The sequence below is a fragment of the Lactuca saligna genome, chromosome 3 (assembly GCF_052625555.1).
Source record: "Lactuca saligna cultivar CGN05327 chromosome 3, ASM5262555v1, whole genome shotgun sequence".
Classification (NCBI taxonomy): domain Eukaryota; kingdom Viridiplantae; phylum Streptophyta; class Magnoliopsida; order Asterales; family Asteraceae; genus Lactuca; species Lactuca saligna.
The window spans coordinates 6,107,858-6,131,313 of NC_136419.1; the positions used below are offsets into that span (position 1 = coordinate 6,107,858).

Below are 23,456 nucleotides of genomic sequence, written 5' to 3' on the forward strand. Positions count from 1 at the left end.
AATATTGGTCAATAATTAATTAGGAATTAATTTTGTGATCAAGTGTAATTAATTAAACTAGAGGGGCTGATTTGTAATTATGTGATAGTTACAAAATAAGGTAAGGATTATCTTAAATATAGGGTGAACGAATTTAAGGAGATAATGCCTTAGAATTCGACTAGGATAAGGGTTTCTAAGACTTATCTTAGGGTTACTTGGTGGGCAAGCAACTAGATAAGGATAAGGACTAAAACCCTAATCTTTACACCTATATAAACCCCCTAAGGATCATGAATTCGTCTATGCCTTCCCAAGAGGTCCTAGAGACGAATTCTTATACCTCTCCTCTCTCTTTATAACTTCTCCATTTGCTCTTGGTGTTTGTAAGCCATTAAAGGAGTGACACTTGTGACTCTAAGCCTTCCAAAGTCAATTCAAGGAGGAATTAGGATTGTTGTTGCTACATAACAATCAAGGTAATATCTTAAACCTAATTATAGGTTAATATCGATTTCCATATGCTAGAATTAGGGTTTATAGTCTTGGATTCAAAGCATGTACAATAGAGAAACCTAGATCCAAGCATTAGGGTTTGTATGAGCACATAGGATGTCTTATGACCAAAACCCATCATTCCATACTATCAAGATTATATCTTCTGTCCTCCAAGGACACTTAAGAATGTTCTTGAACTTGATTCGTTGATTCTTGCCTAATTGATCTAATCCAAATTGTTATGCTCAAGGCATACTAGTTATTAGATCTGGTACATGTCATGGCATATATGATCGATCCCATAGTAGAAGCATGTGGGACACGACTCATAACCTCTAGTAGAACTAGGACATTAGCATAGCTCAATGTCATGCCATATTTCATTAAGCACGAACCTTTCCAAGTTCTGCATTTCCTCAAGATTTCATGAACTTTGGTTTAATCAAATGAATCACTTTGATCTATCTCCATAGATCCTTATTATGTACGTGTTTTGTATCTCCCATGTATATCATAGCGAAACAGTTCTCATACTAAGCCAAGCTTTTACACTTGCTAAGTTAGAATATAGTTTCTTATGAATTGTACATTATCTATGCACAATACACAGGCGACTACAGTGCTCCCACTAGCACTGACATATATGGCTTATCTATGTTTCTCGAAATTCAAACTCCTTGAACATTCTCATTAAAACAAAGAATCCAATTACTCCTAATAGCTTTGAGATATATATATATATATATATATATATATATATATATATATATATATATATATATATATATATATATATATATATATTTGTGGCTTATCTTTATTTCTCGAAATTCAAACTCTTTGAACTTTCTTATTGAAATAATTGAAGTTGATAAAGGAATATCAATGCTAGGTACTACAACTTCTAAAAGCTACATGCTCGATATCTTCAGACCTACTGATTTGGTTATCTTTTTTTGGGCATATAGATCTCTGAAACAGAAGAGTTCTTCACATTTCATGGTTAAATAGCACAGAATCATTTAGGTTCCTATGAAGAAACCTAACAATCTCTTTTAAAAAGGTATATATATAATGTTACTGAAGTCATTCTCTTATATATTATAATGATTTGAAGAAGGAAGAAAGGTTATTCATCACTCATTAGTTCCACATACCTGGTCTAACCAATCACGTAAAGTGAATCAAAAAAATGTATGACATCATGAGAGGAAAGTTGAAACGTTTAAAAATGCATCTTCAATTATTTCCTTTTACTCGCCTATTCTTGAAAGCCACCTGGAATTGGTGTAAAGAACACGCACAAACACCTTATGAGTGTGAGAAAATAAATTGAAAGACACAATGAGAGTCAAAAGCAAACCTAATAGCATAAAACATGTACAATCATAATCAACACAAAATTAAGAATAAAAAACTCTAGCTAGAAAGTGAGAAAAAGAGATGAAAAAGATAATTAACAAACTAATTTAGCGATTCAATCAATTATATATAAAAAAATTAGGGTTGAAGAAACGAAGTAAAATCTGGAAGGACAATTATCGGGAACTAAAGTAGTTTCACAAAAGGAATCAATTGAATAAACTCATTGAAACAATGAAAAATGAAGCAGAAGTCGATAGATTTACCTTAAGTGAAATATTTTCAACCGAACTTGAATCCATAATTGTTGACATCAAATGAAGCAATTCAATATACTGAGTGAAAGATAGAAACAATAAACATAGTTGGGACATCATATAGGCCCGATTTCTAGGTCGTGGTTAGGGCGGTTACCAACTAAGAAGACTTGGTATCGTGATGATTGAAGGAGAACTACCATGATTGACGGAACCTGGAAAGCGATTGAATATGGATGAAAAGCGATCGACTGTAAGAACATGAGGGAGAAGCTGAAAACGGCTGGCTGATTACTAGGGAGGGGAAACTACCAATTCCAACGCGAGAAGAACAGCCGTATAGTAATTATAAAATATGGAATTTGAGTGGCTGAGATTGAAAGTTACAGAAGTTTGAACGGCTGAGATGTTTTGGGCGGTTAGAAGTTTGAACGGCTGAGATGTTTTGGGCGGTTACAGACCCACAAAGAATATCTCACATAAGTTTGTAGGGTTTTATTTATTTATTTATTATTATTTTTTTTAATGATATTTGAAAAAGCCATAAAATATGGTCCTTTTAACGAATAGCTCTTTGAATAATCATAATATTATAAAAATTAAGCATATTAAATCTCGGAAGTTAATCATTTACAACCTTTATTAATAACAGGTAAGCAAGCAGACTTGAACGCGAGACCTTCTTGAAAGACATAAATCTCAGACATCTTAACAACCAACGATCCATAACAATTATATGAAGCTTGCATCCCATTTACACTATATATTTAAAACTTACAAACAATATCGGCACAGATCAAATAACCAATCAAATTTATCCCCCCCAACTGACTACTATACTTTATAAGAATCCCTCTTGAGAATTTCGGCAATTGTGATTCAACATGAAAACATCACATTCATCTTTGTTCTTGAAGAAGATTCTTCTAATTTCTTCTTGCTACTGCTGCTAGCATCTGAAAACCTGTCATCATCATAGATTTGGCACGAAATTCTCTTTCCACCTTTACAAACCCCGCTCTTCAAATCAACCCCATACGCCATCTCAAATTCATTCTTACCACCACCAATCTTAAAACTTATCTTTTTCCTTTTCTCTGGTAACTTGCTGATTTGCTTATTTGATTCGGTCGTTCGCATCTTCTTCTCCCATGCGGTTTCACCCTCATTTGATGCAGTAAAGATCGGTTTTTCCCCAGCGTCACTGATTTTAGGGAAATCCGGCAACCAACTCGGAACGTGATTCCATTTTGTATTCTGATTGGAAAAACATGGTGGATTTGATGGAAGTGTAGGACTACGGCGAGGCAAGGGATTTGCAAATGGAATTTCGCGACTCCTATAGACAAATTTCATCGTGTCGCGGAGGATCGATGAATTGGTGAGTATATTTAATCTTCTTTTAGGCTCTGAGTTTCCATGGAATCCAATGTTGGAATGAAGCTCTTCCAATGCACGGACGATGTCGAAAAGGTTACACTGTGTTCGGCCGGTGGAATTAGCGGAGGTAGTAGAGTACCTCGCCAGTGCTCGAAGGTACCTGACGGCAACGTCCGTTAGGGTTTTGAGTGCTGAGATTTGAGCGCCTTGATACCCGACGGACTGACACATCTGTGCGACGGCGATTCTCATGACTGCCGTGTTGAAATCCGACGATTCCAAATCACTCTCCTTCGATAATCGGGATGAATCTTTGACTTTCTTCTTCTTCATTGTGGAATCAAACGACAAAAACCCTAGTTCGTCAAAGTCTGTATTCAATCTGTTTTCAAAGACAGATCGCTCATTTCTCAGTTTCTCCGTAACCGTTGATGGGCTGTTTAAGCATATGATTGGGCTTCACATCGACCTAACCCATGGCGAAAATGGAAAATTTTAATATACTTTGAGCCCAAATAAAAAGATGTCGGGCAAATCTATTTCTATTATTGAGTAATTAAATGTGAAGTTTCCAATTAATTTTATTGTAAAATGATGAAACAATTATAACAACAAACTTTATAACAATTCTTAAGAACAACATGGAAACTGAGAAGCAAGCCTGATGAAGAATTCACTATGAATAAAATCATTTTTAACTACAAGCTCTAAGGATAATTACTTTTAACAGTATAACTTGTGGCAACAAACTTTAGAAAAACACAATAGTAGCTAAACTTTCAAGACGGAAATAAAAAATTGTTCGAGCTAACTATACTGGCTTTCGACCACATTTGAATGCATCCACAAGCTTGACATTAACAACATCCGAACCAGGACCTATGTTTTTAAGTTTTTCATCCATGATAATACAGACCCAAATGCTTCTGGCAACTTAAAACATTTGTAATGGTTTATTATGAAAAACCAATTTACATTCGAGGTACCTCTAATCAGTGAAACCAAATTGATGAGTAGGGATATTAATTGATTGGAGGCTAAAAGTCTAAAACCCAATTGCAAAGCTATTGGACAAACTATTTAAATATAGCACCAAAACATCCACCTAAAAAAACATTTAACCTAGAGAGATTGAAAGACTAATGTCCCATTATGAATTCTTGCCCTGGGCTTTGGCTGGCCCAAACTTAATCTAATATCTTTTGTTATTATAAAAAAACAAAACTAATGATAATAATCATTTTTTAAGGGAGTGTTATCACATATTAATCTTTGTTGTTAACATGAGACTATATATTATGTTTTGGAGTCACTTAAGACAAACCTCCATGATCATCGGGTTGAATAGTGACAAGATCTGAAAATATATCAATAAGCTATTTAAAAATGTCTTAGAGTGAAATTAAGACCAATGTTAATCCAATAAAAATTACATTACAATCTAGGAATAAAGAAGATTGGACAGAAGACTTACTCTTGATTTGTTGTATGTGCATGAAACATAGATGCTCTTATCATTATTGTCATAAAAATAGCCCAAAATCAAATACTTTATGCATTAAAGTCACATCTTGACATGTTCAGTGTAACAAACACAAACACAACAAACAAATAACATGTATATCTTATAAAGGCCAAGAAGCATTAATATATTTAGAAACTTTTAAGAAGAACAGACAACAAAGATGTTACACAAGTGTTGAACAAGCAGTTGAAACAATGATTCAAACAAATACAAAATAGAGGCTTGACTCCATATCCCTCTCTATCAAATGGTGAGGAATGAATCGACTGATACAAAATTTATACATGAAGACTAATTTTATTGCGTTTGACACAATCATCGATGATTATGAACTCTGAAGGTGGAACTAGCAAAGACCATTTCCATTATTGGTCTTACTTGTTTGTGTAGGTTATATGTAGCCTTGTTGATGTTAGATTTATTTTTTATTTTTTGATTTGTGGTTTGATGTTTGTATATCAACCTAAAAAGTGAGTACAATAAGGTACAACTCTTATTTTACATTAAATTGTTGCTAATTGCTATTCTAGCATTTCATATCTAATGGCGTTTTCCTCGGACCTCCTCACACGTTTTACGCCTATTGGGACGCCAAACAACCGTGGACACGGAGACATCTCTTCTTCCACATATGCACCGCCACCGCCACCTCCAACCGCTTTCTCTTCTGATCCACCGTTCACCTTCTCCGGTTGACTCGATAGGAAATTAGACATCAATGTACAGACATTCCTATACAAACTTCGTATATGATCGAGTTCACATCTCAACTTGGAATTCTGTTCCTTCAATCGTTCATTTTCTTCTAGGAGCTGTTCCGGGTTAGTGGTACAAGTCTGGATATGGATCATCGTCGGTGATGAATTCGATGATCCGGCAAGTTCTTCATTTGAATTTGCCGGAGAGTAGGTCGATATCGGCATAGCTGCCAAGGGGATTGATGTTGTTACCGCTGAGGCAGGCGTAGTAGTCGGAGTGATTGAGATTTTCCGACGGTGTATCTCTCGGAGGAGTAATTTCTCACCTCTACGGAAGTAATCATTCGCGAACTCCCATCGATCCGATACGATTTTCCTAAATCCCTACATTCAAACGCAAAAATCAGTAAGCGGAGCTCATAACCGGTGAATCTAATTCGATTTTTTGTCGATAAACGTTACATATGTGTTTAGCTGTCGAATGAAGCTTGAGAAATTGTTGTGTTTGAAGTATTTGGGAAGCAGGTCTCTAGCAAATTCAGCTGGTCGCCAAATGACGAACGCGCTTCCATGTTCGTTCCATGAAATCATTTCGTTTGATGATGAATCGTCAACAAGTTGGTATGTCTTAGTCAAAAAAGGCGTCGGAATAGTTCTCAGCGACTCTCCTGTCAATTCACAAGTTTTTTCTACCGTTGACGTCGCCATTGAACCCGATTACAGATCTGCATGTATAAGAAGAAAATCTCAAACGAATCAAATCGTATTTCAGGCACAAAAACTGGAACTCCATGACATTATCTTAAATTCTTTTACAAAAAGAAAAAACTAGGAACGAAAGAGTTGTGTGCTCTACCTGGATTGTAAAGGATTCCTAGCAAAATCACCGGTGTATTTGCCGGAAAACGGTAGAAACACAGCGGAATAGGAAGGAAGATTGGCGCGACTTCTAGAAGGTTCTTGATGGTGGAAGTAAACGAGTTAAAAGAAGGGTGCAGCCTGTCGTGGGTTTGAGAAGGATATGGAAATATAACATGTCAAGTAATAAATGCTGAAACGATAGTTGTGGTCCACCAAAGAAAAAGCGTATTACAAAAATCTAGAAAAGTGACAATATTTAATAGCATTTTGAATAAAGAAAAAATAAATTTGCCTATAATTTTTCTTCAAAAGAAATTCAAAATTTAAGTAAAAATCAAGTATTTGATCGAAAAAAAAAATATTTATAATCATACAGATTAAAATTTAAGTTAAAATTATTATCACGGATAAAAAAAAATATACAGATTAAAAAATATTAATTAACATTAACTTTAGTAAATGTAATGATAGTTTTATCTTTTTAATGCATTTAATTTTATTATAAATGCATTTAATTTCATGGTAATTTAACTAATAATAAAAGATATTTTGGTAAAAAATATATTTACTTTTAGAAGTATATACTATTATTTTTAGACAAATCAAAAAGAAAACATGAACTATTAATATAGGACGGAAAGAATATTATTTTTGCAGTATGCTTGCGAAAATATTAAAATAACAAAATTCATGCAAAAAATATAAAACAAACATTGTGTTTTGTTTTTGTTTTTATTTTTTATTTTTTCCGTTGGAATTTAGGTTTTTTTTTTCAGGGGTCCATGCAATTTTTCGTTGGAATTAGGTATTTTTTTCAGAGGACCATGCGAGAATAATTTGAACTACAATTTTTTGTATAAAAAACTTAATTTTTAGATTTTAACTTTATTTAAATGTTTTTGACAAAACTCTCACTGTGGTTGTGGCCATTTTGATTATTTTTGTATTTTGTTTTGGTCCTTCCAAAAAATAAAATTATTATAATATCCTTGTGTATTTATTTTCAATTTTTCTTTCTATTTTTTAATATATATTTATAATTATATATAACATTAATTTTGGATGATCTTATGAATGGTGAACTTCTGCTATTTTAGAATTTGGCCACAATATTTTGTAGGGTTGGCAAGTTTAGTCCATGTATGCTCCCACCTCATACTGCTTCCAATCAGATGCAGATAATAGATGATCCAACGCCTCAGTAGCTCAATAGCTTTTAAACAAATAAAACTCGGGTTTTTTTTCTGTTTGGAGTCGATGACACACCAAGGTCACATAAAGAAATTTCGCGACCTGCACCTCATACTGCTTCCAATCAGATGCAAATAATAGATGATCCACCACCTCAATATCTCGATAGCTTTTAAACAAAAAAAAAAACTTGGGTTTTCTTTCTATTTGGAGTCGATGACACACCACGGTCACATAAAGAAATCTCACGGCCTGCTAACTGCAGCGCTGGTTTCCACAATTGACCCATCGGTTTCTTGGTTAAAGGCGAACGGAGACCCTCTTTTCCTCTATTGAGACCACCAACGCACCACCATCGACATCCCTTTGTTGTCTTGCTAAGTTTAGAAGTCGTCGACATCCTTTGCCATACGTAGTTCGCCTCGCCTTTGTTGATAAGAGGTAGAGAGGAAGAGATTGCACAAAAAATAGTTGATTGTTGTGTTTTGAGTGAATGGGTATTGAAGCCATGAATCCATTAAGCCTTAAATAAAACTTTTTCTTCTCATTTCCATCCATTAGTTCATTATCCATACACATCTTTCTATATAGGGTTGGTTTTGAGTCAGTTTGTTTCAAAGTGACGACATTATTTTATAATCAGTCTCCTCCACCCACTTTGCTTCCACTTCCTTCTTTGTTCTTCTATTTCTATTTTGCATCCACCGAAAGAGAATATGTATTGGATATGGAAGGCAACTAAAGTCATTATAAGATGATGCCTCATGTTGCTTCTCCTTTGAAACATGTTTGCTCATATTAAGGTAAATCAGGAATATATGATGTTTCTGATTTCTTCATTATCTGCTTTGTATCAAATCTAACTATGGTTGATTTCATCCCCAAATTGATGTTTTTTTTTTTAATTTTGGGATTAATCAGTTCAAATTTTTACATATTTGCAGAACTTATAGATATATGATGCATTTAACTTGGATTCTCGTGATGAAATTATTGAAATTGAGTCGTGAAGGTAATGATTTAACATCATATTGGTTAGTGATCGTTAGTTCCATTTCAGTTCCTTTATCACTAAGCCACAACTAAAAGAATACATGTTAGTTTTCTTCCTATTTATGTGAAATTACTCATTAGTTCAAGTTTAATTGATTTTTACTTATATTTGTTTTTGCAATTGTTACTTTTCATTAATTATGGGATATTGGTTTGTATTAAGATTTATGTTTTAATTTTGTGATTTCTTTTTATGATTTACTTTGGATTTATTAATGTGGTTTCAATGGAAAAGCGAAGCTAGAGGAAGAATTTAAGCAAGTTGATGTCGTGATCTTGACCTATGCTTGTTACACTACTAGAAAAACAGCCTTTTACGACGTGCAATGTGTATTGTAAAACGCTCAGACGACGTGCAAATGCGTGTCAAGGAAGGTCCTGTCATATCGAAAGACGATGTGTTTTTGCGCATCATCTATTTACAACGTGCATTTATGACACACATTTACAACGCACAGTTATGACACTTAATGCATATCAAGGAAGACCCTGTCATAAAGAAAACGAAACACATTTGTGTGTCGTAACCTTAGGACACGCGTGTTGATGACACGCAATGCGTATCAAGAAAGCCCTGTCATAAAGGAATACGACACGTATTTTTGCATGTTATAATTTTAAATGTTTTTAAAATTATATATTTTTGATAGATTTACTAATTTTCAAATTGAATAACACACATTAAAAGTCTCATAATACAAAATAAAATACCATAAACAATAAAGATAACTCATTGCATTAATATGTCAAATACAAATAATCATTCCAATAGTAAGTAAATGTAACACATTGCTAATATTGCATAATATTTATTATAGAAAAGAAAACATGTACAACATTAAAAGAAACTCATGACTAAATTATTCTTTGACAATTTCCTTTCCAAGAGAATATTAACCTTTTGCTGATGAGAATGCTTTTGGCAAAGAGACTTCACTCTATCAAGAGCTTCTTCAAGAGAAGATGGGTCTGCAGCAAAAGTTACACGAATCCAGTTTTTCAAGCCTACAGTAAGTCCTGCAAAATAACCCAAAAGTCAAAGTCAAAGAGATATATTACTATATTATATGGTAGTTTGTATTAAGATAAGAATGTGTATCTACATGAGAACGAATGAATTGCCATAAAAATCACCAGCCAAACCTGAACATAATTTTAGGTGCTAAGATATTATAATGGGAAAACAAGAAACATAAACTGAGAAACTCAACAAGGAAATTTTGGCTTACTGTAATCACAGGAAGTGCTTCAGCTTCAGACATGTCCTCCTTAATCACACTGGATTCACTTTCTTTCTGGGAAGCATCCTCAACCTTTTCAGTGTGTTTAACATCTGTATCATTATTATTTCTTTCAATGCCATCATCCCCTTTACCCTGAAAGAACAGATTATAGGTATGATTTAAACAAGATAATTATAAATCAGACTTAGTATATAAATAAACAACCATTGGCCACAACTAACATACATCTCCCACTTTCTCTTTCTCAAGTTTGGTTTCTCCTTCAGAACCCTACATGATGAACATGCCCCAATACTATTGAAAACAGCCACAACTTTAAACAATCAAAGAGAAAAAAAAAAATGTATGTTCTGTCTTATGATCATTGTCCTTATGGGCTCTAGGTTAATTGGATGCCTGAGGATAAGATTTTGTTAAAGGCTCCATCACTTCATCACTAAGCAGCCTAAACCTTTTCTTCATTGACAGGAGGTAATATTAGCAAGCTGCTAAGAAACTCATCAAATGCTTCAAAGAATCCAATACCTCCAGTAGCATCATCTTCTCCTTCATTAGTATTGAATTCCATATTGAAATCCAACTTCCCCAATTCTTTTGCAAACCACCTGATCCCATTCAACAACATATTCATCTTTTGTCCCTATCATATTCCATTCAACATCAGAATCATCACTAGGTTCAGAGATTTGACAGTTTATAAGATAGAAGGTAACCAATTAAGGTTGTAATGTTATTTTTCTTTATTTTGAAATATGAAAGGAAATGGGAATAGAGCTTACGTTCAGAAGGTATCACAGATCAGTTGAATTGTCGGCACCGCAAAGTTGCACGTAACAATGACTTCCTGCCTTGAAAAAACTTTATTTAATAAGATACAACTTAATAAGATGTGATGATAATTACACAATGATAGAAAGAGATTATGGAAAAACAACAGTAAACTATACCCATGAGAACTATAAAACAACAGATCAAGGAAAATACTAATTTAGGTTATTGATATTTAAACCATAGCAATTCCATATGCATTGCAAAACTAGGAAAATACTAATTAAGTTAGCCAATGAATGGCTAATCTCACCATCAAGGCCACATAAGCTCATATCATGCTCTCTGACATGACCTGTTTTGTTGTTGCACATGACTCCTGTCCACTGACATGACATGTATTATGTAACAAATAAAGTACATGGCTGATATAAGTAAAAAACAAAAAAAGAATATGTGATTAGGGACTTGTTGAGGAACTATAAACCCTGATTCTCTCATCCTCTCGTTGTCTCCTATATCTGGAAGAATCACTTCTGATTGCTTCTTCTGAAACATTACACAAATAATAACAGTCAGTTGAATTTGAATTAGGGTTTAGGGTTTAACTTCATTACTACCTTCACTAGATGTGCCATGGGGTCACCCCATCTAACTCTGTCCTTAAGCATATTATCAAGATCCGGATCATCTCTGAAGAAAAAAAAAAGATACATCCTGTAAGGGTGTGTATGTTTTTTATATTGGAACTCTAATGTTTAATTGACAATTAATCTGATTAGTTTTTTCTTAAAAACGACTTATTTATATAGACTTGGTAAGGTTTCTTTTCTTTTTCTCTTGTAATTTAGTAAAATGTGAAATATCTCAAAATATAATAGAGCTAAATCGATAAATAAGAATATGAGAACATCCTTAATCTTACTAGTCTTAACAGTCAGACATGATTTTCAGATATGTTGTTCAGTCCATTGATATCTATGTTATCATCTTATGATTATAAAAGATGTAGAGATCTCCAATAAGAATCTTTAAGATCTTCTACATGAAATATAATTAAAGCTTTTAAAAATAGACATTTTTTACCTTGCTCTCGCAAATGGTTTAGCCTTCTCAAGTTCCAATTCCTGCAGCCTTGCCTCTGCTTCCCGTTTTTGAGCCAAACCCTTGCCCCATTCCAGTTTTATCTCCTGTCCAAAATAGTTTTGTTAAATAAGATTACAGTCTAAGTAACACTATGTGTTAGAAATATAATAATTAACAAACCAACTACAGATGAACTACGCATGTAACTCATAGCATCATGTCTCACATTATTGATTATACAAGCAGGATTCCTTCTTATTTGTTTCGTGTTCTTATCAGATGTTTTCAGTGCTTAAAAAAAATTTAGTATGCTTCAATAACATAATGTTAAACATATTAAAATTAATTTTGCACTATTTTAAATCTGTTTAGTACGTGAAAATTATTCTACAACAACATGAACAGAAATGCACAAACCAATTTGAAAATTGAGACATTTCAAAACATAAAACTTTAAATATGAAAACTAACAGTGGAGTACCTTTGGGTTCTCATCTTCCTTTTGAAGTGCTTTGATCTGGTCCTTTGTCGGGCGTTACCCTGAAAAAAAACACAAGTGGAATTAAAAATACATTTTTACCAAGAAATAGTCAAAAACATTGTATTGTATAGTGTATACAAATAGTATTTAGGAATTTAAAGCTAACTGGTTCTCTTACTATGATTATTTGGCTTCACAGGAAGTAGGGACCGATATTCAACCTCAGATGGCTTGCGTTTGAAAACAGACCCAAATTCATGCAAAGCACTTGGCCTTGGGAAACATGGTGGAGTAAGATCTTTCCCTTTTCTTACTGTGATTATCCCCGTATTCATCTTTCTCATGAGATGAAGGAGATAATGGACACATGGAATCTGTTGTAGCAACTTGTCCAATACAAGGAGGAAAAGGAGTAGAAGGGTGAAACAGTAAAAAGATATCATCATTACATGGTATGTCTGGATCTTCCCTCTTCGAAGTGCAAATAATTTGCCCTTCTGTAAGCTGAACAGATTCTATCTGTGATACTGATGTTGATGCCGCATCATCTTGAACACCAGGAATTACAAAAACATTGCATAAATCAACTTCTTGATTAGGAACATCATCCATTGTATCTTTCATATCATCCTTCACATCTACATCCATGAAAAGAATATCATCTTCATTAGACAAGTTCAGAAGAGAATCTGGTAGAATTTTGTCTCCCCACTTTGTTGAATACTTGACCCATTTTTTGCTTTAGCATCTACAAACATCATAAATAATTTCAGAAAACAGTAAATGTAAGGTTCTTTCATGAAAACAGATAAAAATTGATGTTTAATCATTTATCTATAGATACCCGAAAACAATAATAAAAATTTATTACAATATATATATATATATATATATATATATATATATATATATATATATATATATATATATAGTGAACATGTTCTATCATATCTTGCCTTGCCTGCCCAAAAGAGCTTTATAAAGCACGTAGACCACTAATTAGCAGAAATTTATCAAACAGATTCAAAATTAAAATCAGGAAGATAATAAATGGATAATGTCAATACAAGAAGAAATCAAGCTTAAGCAGTTCCTCCTCAAATGAAAGAGTATAGACCAGAATCAAATTAAATGACTAAGATTTGATGATCCTAACATATGAACGGCTACGATAAAACATACAACATTCTACATACTTATATGTAAACTTGTCAGCAATTGCATACACGATACTTTATCTCTGAAAATTGCTGAACGTATTATTCCCATCAGATGTTGAAAATTGCTCACAATTTGACAACAGGACACGAAACTGTTGAAGCCTTTTCTGAAAATAGAAAATTAAGCTCACTATTCTATTCCAAAAGAACGAACCATTCTATTCCGTCTAGCAAAAAAAACAACTTTTTTTTCATTCTAATGGAATACACAATTCCATTACTCCCTCAATTCCATTATACAAAAAATACAAAATTTAAACATTATACAAGCTCACTAAAATTCAAATAAGATTTATGATCAAAAAAATCTAGTCGCTTTTAGATAAAAATATATAACTTTATTAAAATCATGAAAAAATTGGAAGGAATCACATTTCTTAAGAATGGTCTGTTCCATTCCATCGGCAATGGAACAAACCATTCCATTCCTTCATACAAACACAACCTATAATTAAATTATTTCAAGAAAAGAATAGGAAGTAAGAAGAAGCATACAGGAATTTAAACATTCTACAACGTGGATCTTTATTTGCAGTTTACTGATTCCAACAGAAAACCTTTTTTAATCAAAAGTTAGTAAGATGCAGTTCCAAATAAACCCAACTTTACGATAAAAATATTCAAATTGAATGAATTTTAATAACATATACCTCAAACGATGCCCTGATGGGAGTAATTGGGATGAAGTTCTTGACGGTTAGGCTTCTTTGGGATGAAGTTCTTGACAATTAGGGACTGTGCCTTCAATTGATATATAGAGAGAGCTTTGATAGAGTAGGGGAGTTAAAGACGCAGTCGTGAAGAAAAAAGGATTTAACAAGAATGGAAGTTTGTTCCTTCGATCATAAATCAAATGGAGAAAAATTAAGCCGGGAAGAAAAAAGGATTTAGCAGGGTTCTGGTGGAAGAACGAAACATAGGGGAAAAAATCAACCGAAACACACCTTAATAAGACATAGGGCTTGTAAATTACAGCAATAGAAGTAATCCTAAGGTCTTCGGACCTGATGTTGTCGTCAAGGGGAGGCGAGGTGAGATCTTCGTTCGAGAGTCGACATATCTTGTAGTGATAGTACCTGAAGGTTTCTAGTTCGAATGATTTGGGCTCTGTGGAACCTTGATGTGAGGCCAATCATAAAGCATCCTAGTGCTTCGTCGCAGTGGAAGGTGCGTTATGAGTGTCGATTCGCTTAGGTGGCGAAGCAGCAGCAGTGGTGAAAGTTAAAACCCTAAGTCGTCGATGTCTTAGTCGATAACTTGTACCAAAAAACCCTAAATCGCTATGAGAGAGGAGTGAGGCCTGAATCGCTTTCATTGAGATGGGATATCTTGAAGCGGAGATGTATAGCAGTACGATAGGGCGGGATACTTTACCCATGCGGTACAACCAGACGAATCAAGGGTGTCGAGCTAACCCACAGGAAATCGATTGAAGTTCCTGACTAGAACCTTGTAGTTGCCGTCAAAAAACACACAAAAGTATTGGGCTAACAATATACGTATAATTGATGGTCGCCATTTTGTGATCTTCAGGAATGAACGCGAGTTTTTAAGAAAAAAAAAATCTAGAATGGTTATATGAGTTGTAGTAGAGATGATATAGTGATTAGGGTTTGCAAGAGAAGGGGAGAAGAGAATGAATGGAGATCTTGAAGCGGGTGTTTAATTTTTTTAGAATTTTAAGAGAATTTCGTTTCCCCCTTTTAAGTAACGCGCGTTTTGAGTAGAAATTATAAAGCGACACTGAGAGAGGACGCAAATTTTAGATAAAGTGCCCTCCGTGTTTTTAATTTTTTTACATGCGACACTAGTTTAAAGGCACCTACTAATGCGTGACCTAAATCCTTCAATTTTTTGAAGAGATTATATTTTTTAATGTCACTCTCTTTTGCGTAGCATAAATCAACGAGTGTTGTGGTTTTCGCATCGTAAAATGGTCTTTTTTCTTGTAGTGTTATAAAGTTGAAACAGTCGATCGTCGTCAGAATTTCTAGATTTCTGAAGTTGGTTGCTTGAAGATTTTCATCCACTCCATCAATATTTTACCATGTAATTTTTTTGAAAAGGATATTGTGAGACTTTAGTGTTTTCTATATCTACAAATGAAGGCACATACAAACGTGGTTGATATTGTGAGACTTTAGCGTTTTTCTATATATCTACAGGTGAAGGCACATACGGTCGTGGTTGGTTGCAAGCTAGACTTGGTGTCAACTCTAATAATGCAATATTTTAGGCAAATTGAAACTTTTAATGAGTGTTTTGCATACAACAGGCCCAGTCCGACATACAAATGGGCCCATCCCAACATTCAGGTGGATGAGAGCCTGAACTACATTCAGAGGCCCGTTGCGATTTTGGATAGGAAGATCAAGGTTCTGCGAAACAAGGAAGTGAAGCTAGTAAAGGTGCAATGGCAGCACCAAAAGGGGCTCCGAATGGACATGGGAGCCGGAAGATGAGATGCGAGATCACTATCCAAACTTGTTCACGTCAGCAGACTTCGTGAACGAAGGATAGTTCAAGTGGGGGAGATTTGTAACACCAGTTCTAGGTATCATTTAAATTTTCAAGTTTTAGGGTTTTATGTTAGGACTCGATTATTTGGGAGCTCCAACTCATCGAGTAGAGATCATTTATGATGACACGGGAATTAGATCCTACTCGACGAGTCGGAAGGCCCCGACTCGACGAGTAGGCGTTGTAAAGGAAACCCTAATTTTTAGGGTTTCCACCCTATATAAAGGACTTAATCCGCCTCTTGTGGCCTTTCTTACTACTTCACTACCCAAAGAAGAAACCCTAAGTCGTTCTTTGCTGCTTCCTTATGCTTGAGAGGCTAAGAGAGGGTTTTTGGTGGATTTTGTTGAAGGGGTTTGAAGGTTGAAAAGCTTGGAATGGGAAGGAGATTGTAGACCCAGCATCTACAACGTTTGGGCACCCATTTGAAGGTAACAACCTGTTAACTTGATCATTCTATCATTAGATCCCATCTTTTCTTGGGTTTTAGGTCGTTTTTAGTATATTTGTGAAGCATTTCGGGTGTTGGGTAAGATTTGGAGTTGCAACTTCAGATCTGGACTCCTTTATGCCCTTAGAGTTATAAAGTCACTGAATTTATCAAGCATTGTCCATTCTCTTTGGCTAAAACTCCTCCCTTAGCTTGGTGTTGGTACTTAAGAGCTTGCATGCACGTAAAGTTTGCAACTTTACATGCAAACCATGCCTTAGGAGGCTAAATCTGCAATTTGGAGCTTTGGGGTAGCTTAAAAATGTCTGAACACAAAAAGGACTAAAGGAACTCGTCGAGTCCCTTAGCCAACTTGATGAGTCGGGTACGGTTTACCCGTTTTCGAGATTCCAAGTGATTTCAATGAAGGATTGGAGTTTTCGGTCTACATGAGTTTTAGGTCTTCTGGACATGGAGGAACTCGACGAGTTACACAGGTAACTCGACGAGTTGACGAGTTACTCAGGTAACTCGATGTGTTGTTGGATGTACTCGACATATTGAGGTCAACATGAACTGTTGACCTTGACAGTTGACATTGACTTTGACCAGAGTTGACTTTGAGGATATGTTACATCCCCATTTTCACGGCTAGAAAAGACCGATTTTGTTTATGCTTTATAAAAATCAGAGTACCTCTTTTAATAAAAATGTTGCGAAATTTGTTCCCAGTAAAACATGATAAATACGTTATCAACACATTTCCGAAGAAAAGTATTTTTATTCATTTTAAAACATTTGGGATGTTATCATCAATACAAAAACATAAACATAAACAAAACTTACATTCATTATCACTAGTGATTTATATCTCCTTAATCTCTCAGTGTAATTTGACTTCATATCAACACCTGTGATATAAATAAACTGAGTGGTCAGATTGAGAAACCTGTTGAGTACATAGGGTTTTCAACCCACAATAATTCAATTATTATGTTTAATCTTCAAACAATTAATCAACCCAATTACCCATCCTCGTTGTCTTCTTTACTCTTAAGGAACTACCCTAAGAATCAACTATTCCTCGTTCATTTATTCCTAAGGATCATCCTAAGGAGTTGGCACGAAGTCCATCATTACCAAGGTTTATAGATTACAACTAGTGAACACGTAGTCCAAAATATCTGGTAAACACTTAGTTCAAAAATAACTAGTGAACATACTTAGTTCAGAAATACCTAGTGAACACACTCAGTTCAAAATATGACTTATTAATTCATACGTTATGAAATAATATGTTATATTACTTGCTAATGAAAATTATTGTTTCCATGAAATAAATAATTTCCAATTTAATTATAAGAGTTTTATTGAATATTTATTAAAATCAATTTCTAATAAACAATCAATTATATCAAGTTGTTGTTAGTGTGACCCATTAGTATCATATGTTAATTAGCAATATCACTTTAATATGACTTTTGAGCATACTAGACCTTTAAAATATGTGTTCCTCACTTTGGCTTGTCACGTCATGACTAACCTATGGTCACGTCGTGATACTCGGTTTTCCCTAAAAACCAAACTCTTAACTCCTTAATGCCCTAAACCGAATCACTTTGGAAACAGGTGTTACAAACATATCAATCAAAATTGTCTCCAAAACTTTCGATAATGCTAGATCTCGAAGCTGACGAACCCGTTTTTTGCTTTACTTCATCCAACGGTCTGGTGAAGAGGTTCCTTGCCTTTAAGATCAATTGGATCATCGTCGATGTCGATGTGTTTTCACCTGTCTAATTGTTAGGATGTTGCATCAGGGTTTCTTGAATGCTATGAAGCGGAAGCTGTTTGTGAAGTTCCTTCGGTTTGCATTTTCTTTTTTGGAACATCTTTCAATTTTAGCCATGGTTGGAGATATGGAAAAGCTTTGTCAGTTTCCATTGTGTTTTCATATTTATCCAGGGGTATATGGAACACATCAAAATCGCTTGATCTGCTTCTGTGTAGTTGTTGAGGTTATTGTAAATTCCTCTTAATTTGGTACATTTTAGCCTCAAATCGTACCACTTCTAACTAATTTGGTTGGGATTTCGAGCTTCACTTCCCATTAACTCATAGAACACGTTTCACACTTTCTCCCAAAAACAATTAAAGGTTTGTGTAACATCTTGTTTCGAGAAGTTTCTTATTTCAGGATAATGGACAATAAATGGATCAAGTAAAGGTCTTGGGCTTTAAGGTAATTGGTTTTACACCTTATGTAACATCCCGAAATAAGGTATGTTTATCATTATTGAATCGTTTCCTAAAGTGTCAAATTTAGTGATGGGTTTTGAGCATTACAACATTCCTATGGTGTACATGCAACCCTATTTGCTTTGGATCTAGTTTTTTCTCAAGTTATACATGCAAAATAATTTTCCAAAGCAAAAACCTAATCTAGCATACATAAAACCAAAATCTAATCATATTAGAGTTTGAAGAATACCTTTCTTGTTAATAGCTTGATCTTGATCTTCAAGGGCTTAGTGCCTCAAGTGATGAACCTCTAATGGAGTCACAAACACCACTTAGCAAAGGGTGAACAAGAGAGTGAGGATGGAGGCTATCAATTTCGGTTGGGGTTCTTTATGAAAGCATAGGTCCGAAAACCTCTAGCCTAGGATTCCTTTTATAGTTGAGTTGTTACTAGGGTTTTCAATTGGAAACCCTAATTCCCTTGCTTAGGCCCTAAGAAATCCACAAACCCCCATATGATAGGCCTTGGACGAAATCTTTATGGGATCCCATAGATTTTCGTCCATCCCTTATCAATAGGGTTCATTAGCCCAAACTACAACTATCATTGATTTACATAATCAGTCCCTGTTCTTTTAATTAGTCTCTTTTGATCAACAAATTAATTCTAAATTAATTTCTGATCAATACTAATTAAATAATATGATTTCTCAATTAATATATTATTCTTATAATATATTAATAAATCTTACATCAACCTCTTTCTCATAATTCATCCTGTCAAGTTGCTATGATGAAGGCAACCCAAAAGGACCATGCTACTATCAGATCAAGTACATCCCAATTATAGTTATGGGCTTAAACACCTAACCCAACAATTAGTCCCTAATAGAGAAAAGTGTTGGAAAAGGTGTCTAAGCCCATAACTATAATTTGTATGTACTTGACCCAATAGTAGCATGGTCCATTTGGGTTACTTTCATCAAAGCAATATGTTAGGAAATATATTTGAGTAAGAGATTAATTATGATTTATTGATATATTATAAGTATAATATATTAATTGAGGAGTCACATTATTTAATTAGTATTGATCAAAAACTAATTTAAGAATTAATTTAGTGATCAAAAGAGACTAATTAAATTGATATAAATGGATTGGGTTAATGATCCATGATTGATTTGTGATGGGCTTATAGGTTAGTCCATGAAGTGGTTATCCAAATCAAATGGGTGGAACATAAGCTTATGGGTATGGATTAGGGTTACACATGAGCCTTTATATTCTATAATATATATATATATATATTCATAAGCTAAAAAATCGATTACACACATATACCACTTGTATTTTTGAAGAGTAAGAACCGATTTTAGAGTCTCCATAACCTCTCCATATTCATCCTAATTGTTCTTGGTATTTTTTGATTACATTTGAAGCATCACACTTGGGGTGCTCAGTTTTCTTGAGGCCAATCCATTCAAGCTACTACACAAGGTAATATTCTAACTAGTTTTTATGATTCAAATATCCCCTTACATGCTAGTTCAGGATTCATGCTTTGGAAAATGTTTAATTCATATATAATTAGAGAAAACTTAGATACAACACATTAGGGTTGTATGTGCACCATAGGAATGTTAGAGTACATAAAACCTAACAAAAAGTTGGCAAGAGTAGTACGCGGGGCGTACACATGAGTATGTGCAATGTACTCATGTGCCATGCATAATCACGGAGTACCACCTAATATGATGGGCGTACTAGGCTTAGGTGCAAAACCCTAATTTGGAGTTAATACCTATATAAAGAACATTATGGATTCATTTGTAACCACCTTATCAACTTCCAACCCTCTCATAAACCCTAATCTGATGTGTATAGCTTGTGGGTGTGTTATTGCAAGTTTTGAGTGTTCTTGGTTATTTTAGTTAAAGAAGGATGTTAGAGAAGAAGCAGAAGGTTCTAGCAAGCTTAGAGATCCATAAACTTCCCACTTTTGTGCATCATTTTCAGGTATAAATCTTATACCTCGCTAGTGTGTGACAACCCGAAATTTCTATTTTGTAAAGCCATCCAATTCAATCAAAAGTCAGACTTCTTTCTGCTATCTTTTAGCTTTGTTAAGGGTATGTTTGAGTGTTCTAACCCTAGTACATCAAAGGAATGAGTGTTAGGAAGTATCTACTTGAGTTCACTATACATCATTCAAACCATAAACTCCATCGCAAGGAGTTTACGTCCGCAAACAAGGAGTTTATAGCCGTAAACTCTTGCCAGCCATGAACTCATGTCCATAAGTATCATATTTCTTCACTTTTCTTCATTTCTTACACTTTCACCTCAAGAACTCTTGAATTCTCTCTCAAGTATCATAAGGATCTCCGTCTCGATCTTCAAAAATTGTAAGTGATTCATCTATCCTTCTTATTATTCCTTCTTGGCCTTGTAATCACCTCTTGATTCATCCATGAAATCACTTCTTTTTGTTAGATCTTCAAGATCATCATCTTTCACCAAGAACACACACTTGTTCTTGGTGGCCGAAAACACCCTTTTAAGGCTTCTAAATTGTGATTATTCGTTCCATACACTTACTACCTAGTAGAATCATTAGCCTAAAAACATGGAGCAAACGATTTGAGGGTGATCTCCAGGAGTTTACGATCGTAAACTCCCTTGGTCATAAACTCCCTTGGTCATAAACCTCTTGGCCGTAAAGACCCTAGATCGTTAACATCATGGTCATAAACACCGATGTGTGGCCGTAAACCCCCTTAATACAATCACATGTGATTGTAACACTTAGTTTCAAGTGTCTCCTAGTCCATAAGGTGGTTTCCTTGCATGATTAGTTGTATAAACACTAATTATATACATATATGTGTCATGATATGCTAAACAGGATCCGTGTGTGCTTGAGGCTTCACTTGACACTTAGCATCCTATATTGATCTTACATTCGCATCACTCACTACAGGTGAGTTCATACCAATTAACTTACCTATTAAATGATTTTAAATGCTTTTAGGGGGGATACAAGTAGAAAACATGTTAGTTATATAATAAATCACAAGTGATTTATAACTACAAAGTAAAGAATTTTATATTTCAAATGTATTATCAACCAAATTGCTTCAAATCACTTTATAAACTGACATCAATTCATTAATACTTTCCAAATGTTAAAATCTTTTCATATTTCAAAAAATTCCTTTCTAAACTTATAAATATTGTCAAAAGCATGTCTCTGTAGATATAGTTATATAAATAATGTTTAAAGGGCTTAGGACTAACAACCCGCTTTATTTCCTTTTCCTTGTTTGGATGTGGACTTAGGGTATCGGTAATCTGTCCGAATGTCGTTTAAATCTTAGTTATATATTATGTGTATGTATGTAGATATAAAAAGTACTACCAATCAGTTCGATGCCTTTGGGTGGCAAAGGTATACATTCATGATCATTCATTCAAACTACAGAAGTTACTAGTAAACTATAATAGGTATAGTTTAGAGAATTACTACTTAATGTTTCTAGAACATTGAAACTTACATAAATCAGTACTTACAAAATTCAATTCATACATGAATCAGTTCTTACATGAGTCAGTTTAAACAAACAGTAACAAGAACAAAAAGCAACATACATCCTTTACAAGAACAAGATAACTTTAATGTGAGTCTACTTCATGGAACAACAACAAATTTATTGTGTCACGTTTTGTAACCATAGTCTCCTGGAGGGAGAGCGGATATTGTGTGTATAGATATATACAGGACTGACAAGCCCGCATCCCGAATTTTCACTACAGTTGGCCGAAAGGCCAGGGGTGACAAATGTCACAATTACTTCCGGCACCAGCAGGTTGTCGTGTTAACTACTTGTCAATTTAGCATGGTTATAACCACATCACATCCAAACCCTAATTAACAAGCTGGTTTTAAGGTAATTAGTGTTTCAGTAGGTATTTTATACAACATTATTGTACACTTTCATTTTTCTCATTTCATTTATATAGTGATATTCTCACATAAAAGGTAATGAAACTACTTTCTAGAAAAGATAGTAATAAACATTGGGAAAACACACATTACATACTATTTCAAGTACAAACATACAAAACAGTCGGGTCTTGGTAGAAGACTACATTACATCATTTTAAGAGAACTAAACATACAAACAGTTGGGTCTTGGTAAAAGACTACTTTCCATATTAGTAGAAAATATAGGATTTTCTAGAAGATTTCAAATGCATACAAACACTTTCAAAAACTTTTACATCAAACATTTGCAAACACATTTCATCAAACCATACAAAAAATTATCACTAAAATACTTATGAACTCACCAGCTTAAATGCTGACCTACTCTTTTAAAATGACTTGTATTCTCAGGTCACCAGTAGACAGGTACCGATGACCAGGTTTTTGAGAAGACGGAGCATACTCAAGACTCGCCTTTATTTTGATTACATGTTTTTGGTATCTTAAAACTATACAGAATACACTTGTATTAAATTATATTATTAATGCAATGGATGATGTTGTTGCTTGTTTACTATTATGCATTGTTATGATACTGTACATGACGTCCTCCACCCCATAACGTTTCCGTCGTCCCGGTTTTGGGGTGTGACATAGTGTCTTTCTAGATCTTGCTA

General features: G+C 34.3%; 3 protein-coding genes across 12 annotated transcripts; all 3 read right to left on the reverse strand.

Annotated features, from left to right (window-relative positions):
• Window positions 1-2,975: 2,975 nt before the first annotated feature.
• On the reverse strand, window positions 2,976-3,809 carry LOC145035155 (transcription initiation factor TFIID subunit 8-like). Its single transcript, XM_078983748.1, has one exon. It carries the CDS (start codon window positions 3,807-3,809, stop codon window positions 2,976-2,978), a length of 834 nt encoding a protein of 277 aa, XP_078839874.1.
• A 1,429-nt stretch (window positions 3,810-5,238) lies between these two features.
• Window positions 5,239-6,695, reverse strand: AT-HSFB2B (winged-helix DNA-binding transcription factor family protein). The gene is made up of 3 exons (XM_078982016.1): window positions 6,556-6,695; window positions 6,162-6,424; window positions 5,239-6,083 (listed from the first exon to the last, which is right to left on the reverse strand). Exons 2-3 carry the CDS (start codon window positions 6,405-6,407, stop codon window positions 5,523-5,525), a joined length of 807 nt encoding a protein of 268 aa, XP_078838142.1. The 5' UTR covers window positions 6,408-6,424; window positions 6,556-6,695; the 3' UTR covers window positions 5,239-5,522.
• Window positions 6,696-9,512: 2,817 nt separating this feature from the next.
• Window positions 9,513-15,256, reverse strand: LOC145034316 (uncharacterized). Of its 10 annotated transcripts, none has more exons than XR_013678014.1 (13): window positions 14,548-15,256; window positions 14,254-14,439; window positions 12,562-13,131; window positions 12,384-12,442; window positions 11,903-12,006; window positions 11,437-11,509; window positions 11,130-11,365; window positions 10,828-10,896; window positions 10,574-10,688; window positions 10,274-10,318; window positions 10,034-10,180; window positions 9,908-9,947; window positions 9,513-9,821 (listed from the first exon to the last, which is right to left on the reverse strand). XR_013678014.1 is itself a non-coding variant. In XM_078982702.1 (12 exons), coding segments are annotated over exons 8-12 (324 nt in total). In that variant the 5' UTR covers window positions 10,664-10,688; window positions 10,828-10,892; window positions 11,130-11,365; window positions 11,437-11,509; window positions 11,903-12,006; window positions 12,384-12,442; window positions 12,562-13,131; window positions 14,254-15,256; the 3' UTR covers window positions 9,513-9,819. The 10 variants fall into 10 exon arrangements, 4 of the variants coding, with proteins under 4 accessions (XP_078838828.1, XP_078838827.1, XP_078838830.1 ...); XR_013678017.1 differs by having other exon boundaries at window positions 10,828-10,892; window positions 11,130-11,202; window positions 11,304-11,365; window positions 14,254-15,256; XR_013678016.1 differs by having other exon boundaries at window positions 11,130-11,202; window positions 11,304-11,365; window positions 14,254-15,256.
• Window positions 15,257-23,456: the final 8,200 nt, after the last annotated feature.